This window comes from Gossypium hirsutum, chromosome A07 (genome assembly GCF_007990345.1).
Source record: "Gossypium hirsutum isolate 1008001.06 chromosome A07, Gossypium_hirsutum_v2.1, whole genome shotgun sequence".
Classification (NCBI taxonomy): Eukaryota; Viridiplantae; Streptophyta; class Magnoliopsida; order Malvales; family Malvaceae; genus Gossypium; species Gossypium hirsutum.
This window is the reverse complement of record NC_053430.1, coordinates 43,924,492-43,942,506: the sequence shown is the minus strand read 5'-3', so window position 1 is coordinate 43,942,506 and position 18,015 is coordinate 43,924,492. Positions and strand designations below refer to the sequence as shown.

Here is an 18,015-nt window from a genome sequence, read left to right as displayed (position 1 = left end):
AAATAATATATTTCTTGGTTTGAACCAGTGCTCAAAACTCCAATTCTTGCAATAAGCATTATTACATTGTTGAAGAACCAAACTCGAGTATCATGCCTCTCTTTCAATGATGTCATCGAAAAAGTGCCTGAATTCAAGAAGGATGATCATGTTCTATATCTACTAATCCAGCAGCTGTTGAGTGCTATATCATTGTGCATGGTCAAATAATATTACAACTCTTTGCAAAGTTCTTTTTTTTCATTATTCAATTATTGTTTTTTATTTATTTTTATTTAAACCTAATTTGTTTCATTATATTTTTGAATTTCTATCGATGAGTATTTTATTAAGGATTTGATTTCCTGTTAGTTTCCAAATAGATAAAAAATTTTAATATAATACTCGAATTAATTTTCTAATTTCCAAGAATTTCTCAACAACCAAACATGACTTTAAATTTCTCAGTTTTTGTTGTTTAACATCGACTTTAAATTGCATTCTGAAAAACCAAACAACAAAAGAAACAAAGAAAAAATAAATTTGCTAAAAATAAATTAAAGGCCTATTGTTTTCTGAATAACGTTTGATACTTATTCGGACAACTTTTCTTTCGAAAATGAGTTATTTTCATAATTTTTTAAAATTATGAAGTCAGTTTTCTAAAAAAGGGCTTTGGGAGGGGTGGGCTGTAAATAAACAATCAACAATCAACTCACATTAATTACTCACATGAAATTAAATTTAAATAACCCTTAAATAACCTTTAAAATATTTAAGAATTGAGTTAAAATTATATCGAGTTAAAATATTTTAAAATATTTCCTAATTTTTTAAAATTATAAGGTCAGTTTTCTAAGACATATGTTCTTTCACATTAATCATTATAATTATTTTTCTTATGTTTTTTACCAATTGTTCTTACTCCAGAGTTGAAGGAATAATACCTTAATTACTGCAAAATAAGTATGTATTGATAAGTTGTTAAGACCAAATGTAGAGCAATTGTGATATTTTTATTTTTCATTATTCAATTATTATTTTTCTTATTTTTTATTTAAACCTAATTTGTTTCATTATATTTCTGGATTTCTATCGATTATTAGGGATTTCATTTCTTATTAATTTCCAAATAGGTAAAACTTTTGACTACAATACTCGAATTAATCTTCTAGTTTCCAAGCATTTCTCAGCAACCAAATAGGACTTTAAATTTCACAGTTATTGTTGTTTAACATCGGCTTAAATGACATTTTGAAAAACCAAACAACAAAAGAAACAAAGAAAAAATAAATTTGCTAAAAATAAATTAAAGTCCTATTACTTTCTGAATGACATTTAATAGACTTATTTGGAACACTTTTCTTTTGAAAATGGGTTATTTTCATAATTTTTAAAATTATAGTCAATTTTTTAAAAAAAGAATGCTTGGGGTGGGTGGGCTGCAAATAAACAATCAACAATCAACTCACATCAATTACCCACAGTACCTCCTGCTGGAGTGAGTATATTAACGAACTTGACCTACACTTCTCTTTCTTTCTTGGTAAGCCATCTTTTGTGTAGAGTAATTGAACAAGGGAACTTAACAAGAATCAATCAAACAAGGGAACTTGACAAGAATCTCTGGAAATGGAAATGGAAGGGGAAGTTGTGAAATTGAGATTCAAGAGTGTATGTGTTTTCTGTGGAAGCAGAACCGGAAAGAGGAAATGTTATACATATGTTGCTGTTGAATTAGCCCAACAATTGGTACACCCTAATCTTCTCCCTGACATCTCTCTCAACCCTGTATCTTTTCTTTTTATTCGTCTTAAAGGTTTTTTTCACTACAACAAAACAAGTTTTTAACATCATTTTTTGTCCAAACGCCGCTATAGATCGAGCATTAGCTATAGATCGAGCATTAGCGGCACCTTCTAAAAAACGCCGCTATAGGTCGACCATTGGCGGCACTTTTTGAAAAACGCCACAAAAAAATTAAGCACAACGCTGTTGTTTTGTGTTGAGTTTTAGTGGCATTAGTGGCGCTTTTTGAAAAACGCTGCAAAAAATTTAGCACAACGCTATTGTTTTGTGTTGAGCTTTAGAGGCATTAGCGGCGCTTTTGAAAAACGCTGCTATAGATTGAGCATTAGCGGCGGTTTTTAAAAAAATGCCGTTATAGGTCGACCATTAGGGACGGTTTTTGAAAAACGCCACTATAGGTCGACCATTAGCGGCGCTTTTTGAAAAATGCCGCTATAGATCGAGCTTTAGCGGCGTTTATGAAAACGCCGCAAAAAACATTTTATCTGTCTATTTATTATTTAACTAGTTTATTTATATTAATTAGGATACAATTTATTTTTAATTGAATAATTAAATTCTTCAAAAAAAATAATGACACGTAGAAAAAATTTGGAAGTAAAAACATAGAAAAATATTTGTTAAAAATGAAAAAATAAAATATTATTATTTAAAATAATTTTAAAGTTTTTCGGGTATATGACTGATTGTTTTTTAATTTATATATTAAATAATTTCTTATATAATCGTAAAATAGATAGTATTAATTTTAAAATATTAATTAATTATCATTAGGGTTTATGGTTTATGGTTTATGGTTTAAGGGTTGGGGTTTAAGGTTTAGGAGTTAGGGATTAATGGTTATGGGTTTATGGTTTATATTTTATGATTTAGGGTTTATGGGGATAGGGGATAGGGGATAGGGGATAGGGGTTTAGGGTTTATATTAATTAGTGTTTTTTAATTTATATATTAAATAATTTTTTCTATAATTGTAAAAGAGATAATATTAATTTTAATATGTTAAAATTATGATAATAGTTTAAATTATTTAAGAGATAATAGATAAACTTTATATATATATTAAATGGTCTAAGATTTAAGGTTTACTTGAGATTTGTTAAATGATGAAATTTTATACAATCAATTAATGCTTTTATATTTAAAAATATTTAATCTAACCCATTTCATATATATATTTAAATGTTAGATTTAAAAAAATTGATAAATAAATAAATAAATAAAGTAACAGATTGTTATGGATTGGTAATTATATAGTTAGGGTTTAGGGTGTAGGTTTATGGTCTATGATTTAGGGTTTATGGACTAGGATTTGGGGTTTGATATTTGGGGTTTAGGGTTTAAAGTTTAATTTTTAGTGTTTAGGGGTAAATATGGTGAACTACTTAACTTTGTGTATCTTTGATTTTTTATAATATAAATCTAAATAAGATAAATATAAATTATTATTTTTAAAATATATATATCAAAATGGGTTAAATCCCAAAAGCATACATGAACAATAGTTTAGTGTGCAATTGTATACATGAACTTTAATTTGATCCAGTTCTTGTAAATTATTAACACAATTATTGATATAACATCATTTTATATTTATATATTGCATACATAAATATTTATATTTATTCAATATGAAAATATATTGGTGTATTTATTTTTTAAAATATGTATGATTAAATCAAAATTAAAGTTTCATCTATACATTTAAACCACAATTAGAATTTCACGTCTACAATTACACATTAAACCAAAATTTATATATAATTTTGAGATGTATCTCTATCAAAATTTATGAGTATACATATAATTAAATGCCATTTATATAAAAATCTAAACAACTAATGCGACCATACTTAAAAGAATAATGCTTTTATTGTTGTGTCATTTTGTATTTTTTTAATTCATTGATTCCATTTTATTTCTGTTAAAGTTTCCTTTTGTATTTTATACTTTAATTTAAAAATTATAAAAATCTTCAAAAAATTTTGAAATTTAAAAATAAAAAATTAAAAAATTAAAAACTTAAAAATTTAATATTTAATATTTTAGCACATATTTCAGTTAAAAAGTTCAATATTCAAAATTAAAAAAATCCAAAAAATGATAATCTCAACACAAAAATTTTAAAAGGAAAAAATAGAAAAAAAATATGTTAAAAATAAAAAAAATCAAAATTGAGCAATAGTGGCGTTTTTGGGCAAAACGCCACAAAAAATTGAGTGGCCTTTTTGGCAAAAATGCTGTAAAAAATTGAGCTATAATGGTGTTTTTGGTGAAAACACCGAAAAAGACCATTATTTTTTATACCAAAATGGGGAAATCAAAATCCCGCTCACTCCCAAAAAATAATTTTTGGTTACCCGCTCGTTACTCCCTCTTCTTCTCATCTCCATCGCCACCCCAATCACACTTCTTTTTCCTTTTCATTTCACTGCACTGAATGCACCTACCATAGCTACTCCTTTTCTTTCGATCTGTTAGGGTTTCTTTTAATTCTAGGTAAATCTTGCTCTCTCTTTTTTCCCTTCTTTTAATTTTGGATTATTTCTTTATAATTTTGCTTTTTTTAGGTTTCTGAAATAATGATTCATTTATGTTGTTTTGACAAATTTGTATTAAGAAGTAACGAAATTTTTCCCTTTGATTTGATGGCTGGAAGATTGAAGAAGGGATTTTATTTATTGGTCTTTTGCAAATATCGCCTTTGTCTTTTGTTTTGATAATTTCACAAGGGTTCAAAGCATCATTGTCTTATGGTTATTTTGGATTTTTAAACTTGTGTGATTATTTGTGTTTCTAGCTGTTGGTTTCAATTAGATGAGGCTAACATCTCCATCACCGATGTATAGAGGTATCTTCGCCACGTTCCTCGCAGGTTCAAGACAGGTTTCAGGGAAGGTAGGAAAATGCTAATGTCCTTAGGCTCATTGCTTTCTGATTTTAGTTCCAATGCGTATTCCTGTTCTGGTAAGAAATTTTGGGTTTTTTTTTTCTTTCAAAATGTTCTTAATTTTTATTGGGGGTGATGTATAGGTACTAAAACAGCACCAAGGAAGAAGGTTGCAGCAGCTTCTGCTTAAAAGGCAAATTGTAATGGTATGAGGTTTTGTTTTGGATGAAGACATGTTTATGAGGAAACATTTAGTTAACTTGATCAATGTTCTTGTTTTGTTTAAGATGCCCTTAAATCAATGGATCAGAAACGGGTTCATGATTTCCTTTTAGATATAAGGTAATGCAGGTTCGGATTTTTAATCCTTTTTCTCATTTATTTTTCTAAATTTGTATAATAATATTTTGATTTGAATATTATAGTTATTGTCTGCAACAGATACAAATCTTTCTTTGAATTTGTTTACTTTTTATGCAAATAATCTATTAAAAATGTAAAACTTATTAAATTCAAATATTTAATGTATTTAAATATTTAGCTATTGGTTTTTAAATCTGTATTAGCTGTTGGTTTAAAGTCTGTAAACGTACTCGGTTTAATATAAGTTTTCTTTTTTTTTTTTGATTGTGTATAGAGGCATTACGTTTTCCCTTTCACATCACATTCTTTTCAGCTGTTCCCTCTCTAATATACCTATGATATAGTGGAGTTTGATACAGAGAATTTACAGAAAAGAATAGCCTTCTTTACCAGGACTGATCTATTTTTGTTTGCCCATGACACAGGGTGATTATATTTCTATTTATCTATATAAATATGGTATTAATATCATATACATAATATCATATACATAATCTCGACTTATTATTTTATTAATGGGCAATATGAGAAAGCTTTTTCACTGCATGCTGATGTAAGTATTTTAATGTCTTTGTGCTCAGACTAATATATCTGCCCTTAGCTTGAAGGAACAAGATGAAGGTGTCTATAGGAAGTCCAGGAATGGTGAGTGGGTTAATGCTAAAGATATATCAATGTGCATTTCCTGCTGCTTCCATTGCAGTCATGGTCTCTGCCTCTGATTTCTCTTCCTACACTGCTTTATGGTACTTTCTGTTTTTACCTTTTCCTTACTTTCGATTCTGCTCTTAAATTTTACGTTTTTAGATTCAACGGTGCTTTTTTCCTTTTGTTTTTCCTCGTTTCGATTTATGTGGAAAATTTAATCTTCTTTTTATTTTTTGTCATCATATCAGTATTCCGAGGTTTGATGATCAACGTAATTTTAGGTGAAATTATGTGTTTGAATCGGATTACTTATTTGCTTGGGAGCATAATTTTATTAGGCAAAAACTATGGGTGAAAGATAATTACCTTAGCTAATTTGTAGACTTGTGGATTATTACCTCTTTGAATGTTAGTGCAAATTTGTTTCTAGTGCTAATATTTAAAAGAATCCTACAACTGTTTGTGCTACTCTGGGTGTTCTGTTTTCAATTTATCGGATGTTGATTAGTTTCTAGATTTGAAATCTGGGTATGTTTAGTTTTTAAGTTTAGATCAATTTTGACCCTATTATTTATGCTTTATGTTTCTTATGTGAGCTGAAAAGCTTTGAGTAAGTATCATTCCAAATTCCAGTTTTGTGTTTGTGTTAAAAATGGAGATGAATGAGAATTTGCTACCTTCAATTTTAAAGTTTGCTTGCATGAATGTTTAGCCTACCTATTCTTCTGAAATTTTATTCTAAGCTGAATAAGAAGATGTAACAATTGTGTCTGGGGAAATAATAGAAAGTTGGTTGTTCCAAGTGTACTTTTATTCTTAATAGCAAATTTTGTTTCAAACTGAGTGATTATGTTAGGATTAACAGCACAGCAGGAAAATGAACTGATCTCTATGGAACTTTTCTTCTACTATACATAATGTTGTAATGATGGTTTACAATATAGTGACAGCCTTTAACACAGCCCTTCATTTGTGTTAATGACATTCGAGACAGAAATATAATATAGGTTTGAATGAACTTGAGTGAATAGTTGACTAAAAGTATATAATCTCTTTATGAGTCTTCTGTTTTTCATGTCTGATCCTTCAAATATGTAACTCTGTTGGAACTTGTTCTTGTTCATTTTTGAAGTCTCACGAAGTGTAGGTTTTGTTGTGAAAATGTTGAAAACAGCTATTTTGACGTGTAAAATAGCATTTAAGCTTATCTTCTGTGGAATCTTATAGTTCTATATATTCCTAGGACAAGGGGAAATTTTAGGTTTGATGGGGTGGAAAGGATGGTTAAAGTAGAGAAGAAATGCACTACAATAATTGTTATTTTGTGCACTACAATAATTACAAATTGCTTATGGAAAATAGGTTTTCATCCATTCTCTAGTTGGACATTTTTTTGCTTCTTTGTTGATGTAACTTGTCTGTGATTTCAGCTCATGAATCCAAATATATACATGTTTTTATTCTCTGTTTGGTTTTCTATTTGGTTCTCTTGTAAAATGAATATAAACGTTGAAAGAATTGTCAATTTCTTTTAATTTTTTGCTTGTGTGTGTTCCTTGAGTAGCAATTCAGATGAGGTTACAAATGACAATAGAGGTTAGAGGCAGTCTCGAAATAGCTCACACTACGGAGGACTTCTCTAAATTATATGCAGGCATTGCAATACTTTGGCTTCATCTAAGCTTGAACCAGCCCTCTGTTGTATATTGTTTCTTCTTCTTTTTCGATCTTTTTCCTTTGATTAATGAGTGTTGATGATGATTTGACATTCTTTTTTCACCAGGATGAATTTTGTTTTAGAAATAGTAATACTTTGTGAGTGTGTGTGTGTTTTTTTTATGTATTAAATTACATATTGAATCAATGTTTATGTATTAAATTTAAATTCATAAATTTTTATATTTAGTTTTAAAGTTAAAATTTTTATAGAAAATTTAATTTAATTAATATTTTTTATTTTTCCTTAAAAGTATATAGTTTAAAGTTTAAATTTCAAAAATAAAACATAATATAATATTTATCATAGAAATATATATTATTTAATTAAAATATATATTTTTAAAGGTCATATTCTTTAGCGACGTTTGTGAGAAAAGTGCCGCTAAAGGTTTATTTTATAGTGGCATTTGTGGGAAAGCGTCGCTAAAGGTCATGTTCTTTAGCAACATTTGTGGGAAAAGTAAAGGTCATGTTCTTTAGTGGGGCTTGTGGGAAAAGTGCCGTTAAAGGTCATGTTCTTTAACGGCGTTTGTGATAAAAGCGCCACTAAAGGTCATGTTCTTTAGCGGAGTTTGTGGGAAAAGAGCCACTAAAGGTCATGTTTTTTAATGGCGTTTCTTTACATAAATGCCACAAAATGTTAGCGGCGTTGTTTTTAGCGAAGTTTTTTCAAATAGTTTTAGCGACGTTTATAAGCACCGCTATAGACCAAAAAATGCCGTTAAAAACCTGTTTTGCTGTAGTGTTTTCTCTATTGTGTTGTTTTTGGAAAGGTGGCAAGAAGTTTGGACCTTGATTATGGTGGATGGAGTATTAGATTGATGGGTATTGTTTCAAAAACTGTTCACCGTGCTGGAGGGAATGTTATGGGGTACACTTATCACTCATCATCAACCTATCAACTATTCACTTTATTGGTTTTGGTTAATGTATCTCATATTTGTGACCATAAAATTTAGTTATATTCTTGTTAATAGTATCATTCCTAGTACCTTGATGAGGAAAGAGGCGCATATCAATTTCTTCTTCTTCTTTTTTTTTCTTTTCTTTTGAGATATGAGTCTGTAGCTTTTCAATGATGTCTTGAGTGTATGTTGCATGTGGAGACACATATAACGGGTGAAACGGTAAGGGAAGTGAGACCAGTTGGCAATAGGAACCAAAGAAAGGAAGCAATAGCCAACCATTCTGATTGTTTTATTGCCCTACCAAGTCCCATCTACCCTTCTAAATATAATATCCAAATTCACACGTACTTTAGCTTTTCTGTCCAACAAATATAACCAAAAAGTGCTTACTTTGCTCTCTTGTTGGGTATCAGGTGGGTATCGAACTTTGGAGGAGTTACTGGAAGTGATAACTTGGGTTCAGCTGGGTATACATGACAAACCTATCAGGAATAATAATATGGTTATTGTCGAATTAGTAAGGCGATTAATTTGTCGATCTACAAATTCAATCGATTCGATTAAAAAATTATTAAAAAAATAAAAAAAATATGGTTTGACCAGTTCAATCAATTTTTTAGCCAATTCAATCGGTTCATACTGATTCCTGGTCCAACTGATTCAACTACTTGATCCGATCCGGTTCAAACAGACATTGGTCATCCTATGGCTTTCCAAACACTCATACAAATGATTCAAATTAAAAGACATTTTTATACAAGTTTAAGTTCTAAAAAAATTATATATAAGCATAAACATGTACGAGTGTTTGGAATAATTATAATAAAAAATTTCTGAAATTATATTATAAAAACAATTTGTAATGAAGTTATAATAAAAATTACATTATTTTAATTCTAAAAAAATTCTAAAGTTATAATAAAAATGTAAATTATAAAATAATTTATATATTATAAAAAAAGTTTCGAAATGTAGTTGAGAAGATATTTGCCATTCTAAAACAATATTTCTCATATTAATATCACCTCAGTATAACATAAAAAAGGTTCTTATTAATATGTTGCGTACTTCATAATTTCATTCGTAAGTGGAATTAAGATAATCTATACTTTAAATAGTATAGGGAAGAACGAGATCTTGTTAATTTTAATAATATAAATTAGATTCAGATGATACTAAGGAGTCTATGTTAAATGTAAAGAAGAAATAACCCAACAAATAAGACATGCTAGAGCAATTAGATAAAATTGCATATGAATTTTTTTTTTGCTCTTGTTATTTTTATTAGTAATTGTATTATAGACTATTATCTTAGACTGACATATTACGTAAGATGATTTGATTTCAATTTTTGTTACTCATTTAATTTCTTTCATCGTATTAATAATTTTTATAGTAATTAGTTTTAAAAAAGAATATAAATTATGTAATTGTATAATTACAATTTATACTACCTAACATAATATAGGGAATTCCAATATAATTACACTCTATCAGTTAAACACGTCTAGGGAATTATAATTCTTTATAATTACAATTACAAGTATACATTAATAAATACATTTTCATTCAATTTATTTTGTGCTGATGTAAAATTTTAATTGATTTACTCTTTTAGTGATATATGCTTTTCTTTAAATGAAAATCACTTGTATGGAAATTATTATTTTTATGGTTATTCATATATATATACTTTTCTATGTGGTATACAATTATCAGTAAATGATATTTTTTTGGAATTTATTACTATTTTAAATAAAAAATAATAGTTTTTTTAAGTAAAAAAAAGTTTGAATATGTCAGTAACTATATTTTTAATGAATTTTATTTATTCAGTATTTTTTATATAATATTTAAAACTATTCATAAGTCTTTTCTCACTCTTTAATAGGAGGATAAAACGTGCTTGAATGTACTTGAATTCACATTCTCCTTGACAACAATACAAAAATAATTTTTTTTTATAAAAATACTTTTTAGTTTTCTCTTTGGTAATATATATCTTAAATTTAAAAAAATATATATGAAAAAAGAAAAAAAAAACCCTAGTGTATCAATACCCTTGAAACTTACAAATTGTGATATTACCATTTTCCATTTATAAAACCAATTTAGTATAATACTAGTCCATAGTTTTACATGTATTTTGGGAATTTTACATGTTTACTTTTTAAATTTTATTAAATAATATATTTTAATATCATGTAGTTACTGTTATTAATTTTTTTAAAAATAATTAAAACATATTAATTATTTTGAAATCACAACAACAAAAAAAACTTAAAAATATAATTAAACTTAGAATAATAAAAAAATATATTTTTAATGAATTTTTAACTCATAATTAAATGAAAAAGCGTAAATATTAATATATTTAATAGTAGTAAGCCTTAACTTTATATTGTTGAAATATGAAAAAAAGTGTAACTCAAAATTGTATTATTTAATTAAGAGCTAAAAGTGTAATTTAACTTCAACACAAATGGAATTTCACTTTTAGTAAAAAAAATTATATTCTAAATTTAATAATAAAATTAAAATAGTGTTTTGACATTTATTTAATAATATAATAAATAATCAAGAGTATTTTATTAGTTTAAAATTTTCTGAAACTTTGTTTTTATATATTATATAGATAGATAAGTGTTATTAATGCAATTAGATTGTATTGTTTTTATCTAATAATTATATTTAAGCATTTTATTAGGTTTGTGTTCATAATCACCCTTAGTTGAGACACTAACGTGGTTATGAAATCACATAAATATATCTTCTTTTAAATTATAATTAATATTATTGTGACATTTTTATCTTTTCATGTTTTTATATCATCTTTACATAAAAGAATTATAAATTACAAATATAAGGATAGGACACATGTTAACATTATTAAAATACAAGTTAATTACCGCTCCACCTATATTCATTGTTGAATTTAAAAAAAAAGATTAACATAACATATTTTCTTTCACCCATATTGTGGGGCTTGATAGAATCTAGTCTAATTAAATAAACTATTATTACATTTTTTTTTATAAAAGAAGAGAAGAAAAAGATCCAACTAAATCAAAACTAGTCTATGAATAGTCGGACCAAAAACAATCTCTTTCCAATGCCCATTGAATTCCATTTAGAGAATAGCTAGTGTATGGAACCCAAGAGGAAGATTTGTAACGATAGTAGCTAAACTATCAACTAGCAAGTAACATTCTTTATAAAAATGCTAGATAATCACCTCTCATTGTAAATAGACACGTTTTAACTCGGAGCTTGGTACAGTGATGGATCGGGTCAGGAATTAGTGGAGGATTTTTGAAATAGAACAAGTAGGAACTTTAAGTATGAAATTAGAAAGTATTTAGACAAGATAGGAAATTAGAAAATACTTCTTACATCGGGAAACCTTGAATAGAAGCAATGACTAAATTGAAAGAGTATAGAAATTGTCGTGGTGAGAGTATGAAATCATGAAACTATGAGAATATAGGGAAAATGTGGAAAAATAAAGAAGGATCAAGAAGAAAATTTTACCTAAAAAAGTATGAGTCATGCTTGGTATTATAAAATATGATGAAGGATAAAATGGTAATTAGTCAAGTAGATATTTGTAGACATAATGATTAGGGGTTAAAGTGTAAACATGAATGGCTAGAGGACTTATTAGAAAATTGACCATTTTAAGTAAAAATCATGTGATATTTTGTTAGAAATGTGTAGAAAAGATGAAAAGTTATCATCTTTCTCCACAAGCCAAAATGTCACCCCTAAATTTCTGTCCATCAAAATTTAAGTCCTTCCACCATTGTTGAACAAAACCAAGCTCAAAATCTCCATTTCCTTTGATATTTATTTAGTAAAAACAATAGAAAAGGCTAGTGAGCACCTTAGTTTCAAGAAAGATTCTGCATAGATGTGATAAAGGAGAGACAAAGTGTGAATTAGGTTTTTAATTTCAAGCGGTTAAGATAAGAGGTGATTAAACTTTCATGCTATACATGTTGATTTCTATTAAATAGCATAGAAAAGTCACTTGATTATGGTTGTTTAACATGTAAATGTTATATGTTTGTTATGAAATTGAAGAAAAGAAAAGAAGGTAGAGGATTAAATTGGAGAAAAAGGAAAAGAGAAGATTAAGGAGTAGAAGAGAAGAAGAACTCATCATCCCAAATTTTGGTTGTAAGTAATTTTAGAATTTAATTATGTTTAAGCTATGCTAATTAGGAATTATGTCAATTAAGTAGCTTAATTACTAGTTTAGTAATGTTATGTATAGTAATTATTAGAGGAAAGTAGTGTTGATGATACAAATCTTAGTTTAAGTTACGAAATTATGGCAATTTATAATAATAATGGAAAAATGACTAAATCTTAAAGTTAATAAGGTACGTCATAACATTGTAGAAAGTAGAAATAAGGCTTAAGTGAAATAATGTTAAAGTTATGGTGTTATTGTGATAAATGTGTATAAGATATACAAGTTATAGTATGATTATTGAAATAAGGACTAAATTACGAGAAGTATAAAATTATGTCATTTTTGTTAAATGAATAAATGCAATGGTTTGGCCAAAAAATAAAGCCCATGCAGACGAGTCTCGAACTACTAGGATATAGATGCCATGCCATAAAGGAAATCTAGCACGCTTATCGTATTGAATTGCACTACAGTGTTTACTATTACGAGACCACACTTCAATGCTTATCGCTATAAATTCACACTATGTGCTTACTATTACATAATTGCATGATAATGCATTATTTTATTATTTTTGTATATCCTAAGTGTTCAATTAGTCTACATCGGGTTCTAATATCAAATATTAAGTAAAAATCAATGATTGAGTAATGGTAAATAATACAAGTATGACTTTAATTAAATAATAAATTCTAGTGATTATTTGATATGATGTATATATTTATATAATGAGAAAATTTTAGTTATATTGTTAGTAGATTTTTAAATCCTTTTGTACTTACTAAGTCTTCATACACGTTTATTCTCAACGTGTAGGCATAGTGGCATTTGACAGGTCGTAGTCGAGGTCGTGGGCTTCTTATCTCATCATATCTCCAAGTGTTAAGAGAGAATGTATTATATTTTAGGTTAGAATGACATGTACATAGGTGAGCCGAACGTGTTCCAAGTGGTAGGGACTAAAATGAATTACTAAGAATTTATATATATGCATGCATATGTGGTTGAACTAGAATTGTTTTAAATTTATTTTAACTACTTTGGAATTGGTTTTTAAGTGTTGGAATGGTTCAAACACATCGCAGAGGGTTTTTAGCATACTTTCCTAGTGATTTTGACCAAAATTGAAACATGTTGACTTTGAGCCATCACCAACTAAGATTCAATTCACTTTTTGTTTAGAAGTGTATCCATTAATGAACAAAGTCCTATTCTGAGAAGTGGATCCTAACAACAAGTTTTCATTAGTAAAGTTAATCTTTGGTACATTATAGTGATTGTTGACTTGTAACACCATGATGTTAGAGTTATCTTCACCCTCGAAATCTCCACCATCATCAATATGATTGCAAGTCAAGAGAATAAGATCTCCATCTCTGAATAAAGGTGGCATGAATTCATTTAGTGTTAAGGGCTTTCTTTAGTTCTCATGCATTGCAAGTGTATCAACCTGTTTTTAGTGTTGTCAAAAATAGTGGTTTTGGGACCACAATTTCGACGATTGAATTATTATTTTATTATTTATTTAATGTCTATAGGATTATATTTAGGTTGTATTAAAATTTCATTAAGAATTTTGACGTTTAAATGGTTAATTAGGTGAAAAGGACTAAATTGTAAAAGGTGTAAAAGTTGAATTCTATTAGTTAAAAGAGTTAAATGGCTATCGAAAGGAAATCTAAATGACTAAGATAGTAATTATACCATCTTTAATGTTACTGGACAAATATGGATAGGTTTTATTGAAATTATTATTATCATTATTAAGGGTAAGATAGTAAATTGGTAATTAAAGTTAAAATAAACTAAGAAAAGATATCATCTTCCTCATTTCTTATTTGTTTCAATAGAAAATTCCATGGGAGGTGAAGCTTAAAGTTTCGGCTAGGGTTAATTCATTGCATGGTATGATTCTAAGCCCCGTTTTTAAATTTTTTTTTTATGTTTTTGAGTTCATTTTAGCTTAGTCTAGCTAGCTCAATGGTTAATTTGTAAAATTTTTAAAGGTTGAGGGACTTTTCATGAATGTTTTTGAATAGGTTTTGATGTTAGTGTATAGATTATGAATCTTTGTTGAAAAATAAACATGTTTTGTTAAGTGATTTTTTATGAAACTTGGAATTAGGGATTAATTGGTTAAAAGTGAAAAACTATGGGTTTTAGTGTGAATTGTTGATAAATATGAGTTGTTCTAAGGTCCCTTACATGGGTTAAGTTTGAATTAAGTTGAAATGGTTAGATTCTAAGTTATGACTTAAGGACTAAATTGTGAAAAGTTAAAATGTTAGGGGCAAATTTATAATTTTTCATAAATATGAATTATGGATTAAATTTAATTATATAAGTACTTAATTCAATGAAAATGTAACAGTCCATTTTCATTGAAATCGGAACGGTGGTTTCGGGACCACAAATTTTTAGCCAGAAAGAAAATTTATTTTAATGTTATTGCATGGCCTGCATTATGATAGAAATGTTATATGAAAATTCTGATAAGAAAATTTTACCGATTATGTGTTTAATTAGGGAAATGACCAAATTGCATAGAATGTAAAAGTTGAATTCTAATAGCTAGAAGGATCAAATAGCTATGGAATTCAAAACTTGAGGTCCTTAAATGATAATTAGACTATTAAAAAAAGTTAGTAGATATTTGTGATGAATCATCCATGGAAAATTTGAAAAAGGCAAGGACTAAATTGGAAAGTGGAAAAATTAATAGGTGATAAATAATTAAAAAGAAATAATATCATTTTATATCATCTTCATCCCCAAAAATTCTATGGAAACCCTAAGAGAGAGAAAAAAAACTAATCAAGCTTAATTAGGTATATTTTCTTGTCTTGTTTTTAGTAATTTTTATATTTTTGAGATCGGGATAGTTTAATGTATCTATTTTGGGGATTAATTTGAAAAGTTATCAAAGTATAGAAGTTTTGCCATGGATGAATATGCTGAAATTTTGAAATTTATGGTAGAAAATGAAAGGTTGTTGATAAATAAACAACTTTTACAAAGTGAATTTTGATGACAATATGATTTATGGATTAAATTGTAAAGATGTAAAAGTTACGGAAAAATTCTAAATTTTGTGAAATACATGTGCTGTAAAATTTATATGAAAATTTTGGTTAGGCTTGGAATAAGGATTAAATTGCATGAATTTCATTTTCCGAGCCTAGGGATGAAATCGTCATTTTTGAAAAGTATAGGGGTAAAATAGTAATTTTTCCATGGATGTGAATTAAATTATACTGAGTATGAATTATTTTACATTGATGTTAAATTTTTTATAAAGATCTTGAAGGACCGAATACTGAGTTGGATTAAGAAAAACAAAAAGTTTATGATTAGTAGATTTCGTGTATGAATAAGTTTCGAGGTAAGTTTGTGTAACTAAATTGTGTACATTTATATGTTTGAATTAAATGTTATACACGTGAATTGTAAAATTGTTATGTGTGTGAAATTGATTGAATATCCAATAGTGTTTGATAAATGTCAAATCCTGTTTGAATAAATGAAAGTCGATGGATATTGCATTTCCCATATTAGTTGTAGTCCAACATATGTTGCGGACACATTATAGCTCGAAAGTGCATCCTGTTATTAGCCCTATCGATCTTCCTGTTATATGGTTTAGCGAGCTTTTGGTTATAGCTCTTCGGAGCTTCTCGGTAGGTTGTGATCCTACATTTGTTGTGGACACAACTTAGCTCTTATGAGCATCCCAATTAAAGGCTATTCATGAGTTTCCCGTTAAATTGGCCCTTTGTGAGCTTCTCGATAGTGCTCGCTTGAACTTCCTAATATTGGCTATTCGGAGCTTCCCGATAGGCTCTTTATGAGTTTCCCAAAATGGCTCTATGTGAGCTTCTCGTTACAAGGCTCGAGAGTGTGCTTCCCGATTGTGTGCCCTAATTGGGTACTCTCGAATATGAATTGACAAGTTATAATAGTGTTCACTAAAGTGTACTTCATGAGTGTATCCATCGATATTTCAAATAAATTCAATGGGTAAAGTTATGATATGATTAAATTGAACTTGAAATGATTTCTTATTAAAATGTTCATGTAATATGGAATATGTATATGAAAGTTATTAAATGATGAGTTCATCCATGTTCTTGGTATTTTGTGAACTACTTGAATAACATGATTGGTAAAGTTGTGTTTTAGGCTGTAAGCCAAATTGTTTGGATGCATTTTTGTATATTTATCTTAAATGTAAATATATGGTAAGGCAAATTCCTGTTATACGAAACTTACTAAGCATTAAATCTTACTAGGTTTTCTTTTCTCTATTTTATAGTGCTCGAAAGCTCGTAAAGGTTGGAGATCGATCGAAGTATCATCACACTATCCTCCAACTTGTTTTGGTATAAATAGAAAACTTACTTTGACATAATGACATGTATAAGCTAATTTTACCAATGATGATATGTAAATGGATGTTTGTAATCTAGCCATTGGAATGGCTAGTAATGGTATATTTTGGTATGATAATATAAAGTTATATCATGTTTAATACATACATGTATAAGGTTTGGTTAAATTGAATTAGAGTAAAATATAAATCATCATAAAAAGGTAAGCTTGATCATATGAATATGTGATACTATTTCATATATATTAATGATGTTTGCTTGATTTATATGACTTGAATTGGTTGGAAAATATATGCAAGCGTTGTTGTAGGTTGAAGGTTAAATTTGGCTGAGAAATAGAGCTAGGAGATGGCCTTATTTTGTCCACACGGGTAGACACACAGGCGTGTGTCTTGATCGTGTGTGACACATGGCCTAGCACATGGGCATGTGGTTTGGCTGTGTGTCCCTTGCATCCTAAATTAAGAAACATAATGCTCAGAATTAGGCAGACGGGTGGAGACACGGGCATGTGTCTCAGCCGTGTGTGCTACACGGCCCAAAACAAGGTCGTGTGTCTTGGCCGTGTGAAACCTGCACCTAATTTGTGAAAATTAAATTGACCACTCGGCCTAGCACATGGGCGTGTGGCAGGCCGTGTGCCACAAGTCAGGGTGTTACACGGGTAAGGACACGGGTAAAGACACGGGCTAGGACATGACCGTGTGCCTTACATTGAATGCCTACATGACATGAGACATGGGCATGTCACATGGCCGTGTGAGCCACACGGCCTATCCACACGGGTGTCTGACCCCTGCATATAAGAAAATTTTTGATATTTTGCTAAAATCTTTCTGAGTTCCCGATTTAGTCCCAACTTGATTCTAATATTTAAATTGGGCCTCGAGGGTCCATTTAAGGGACAATATGATTAATTTAAGATATGAAAACTAAATGAAATGAATTATATGAAATTACTTTATAAACTTCGGTAATGCTCCGTAACCTTATTCTGGTGATGGATAAGGGTTAGGGGTGTTACATTTATTGGTATTAGAGCTACGATTTAGTCGATTCTCGGACTAAACAAGTATGAGTTTAGCTATACATGCCATTATATAATTTGTGATA

The 18,015-nt window shown here is 28.6% G+C and overlaps 1 protein-coding gene across 19 annotated transcripts; it reads left to right on the top strand.

Annotated features, from left to right (window-relative positions):
* Nucleotides 1–4,018: 4,018 nt before the first annotated feature.
* Nucleotides 4,019–8,890, top strand: LOC107955315 (CASP-like protein 5B1). 19 transcript variants are annotated; one of them, XR_005930100.1, is made up of 6 exons: nt 4,069–4,287; nt 4,638–4,686; nt 4,822–4,884; nt 4,966–5,020; nt 5,650–5,787; nt 7,254–7,553. XR_005930100.1 is itself a non-coding variant. In XM_041116991.1 (5 exons), the coding sequence occupies exons 3-5, from the start codon at nt 4,980–4,982 to the stop codon at nt 8,791–8,793; spliced, it is 243 nt and encodes an 80-aa protein (XP_040972925.1). In that variant the 5' UTR covers nt 4,069–4,287; nt 4,638–4,686; nt 4,822–4,979; the 3' UTR covers nt 8,794–8,890. The 19 variants fall into 19 exon arrangements, 2 of the variants coding, with proteins under 2 accessions (XP_040972925.1, XP_040972924.1); XR_005930092.1 differs by having other exon boundaries at nt 5,623–5,787; XR_005930099.1 differs by having other exon boundaries at nt 4,966–5,029; nt 5,643–5,787.
* The last annotated feature ends 9,125 nt before the right edge of the window (nt 8,891–18,015 follow it).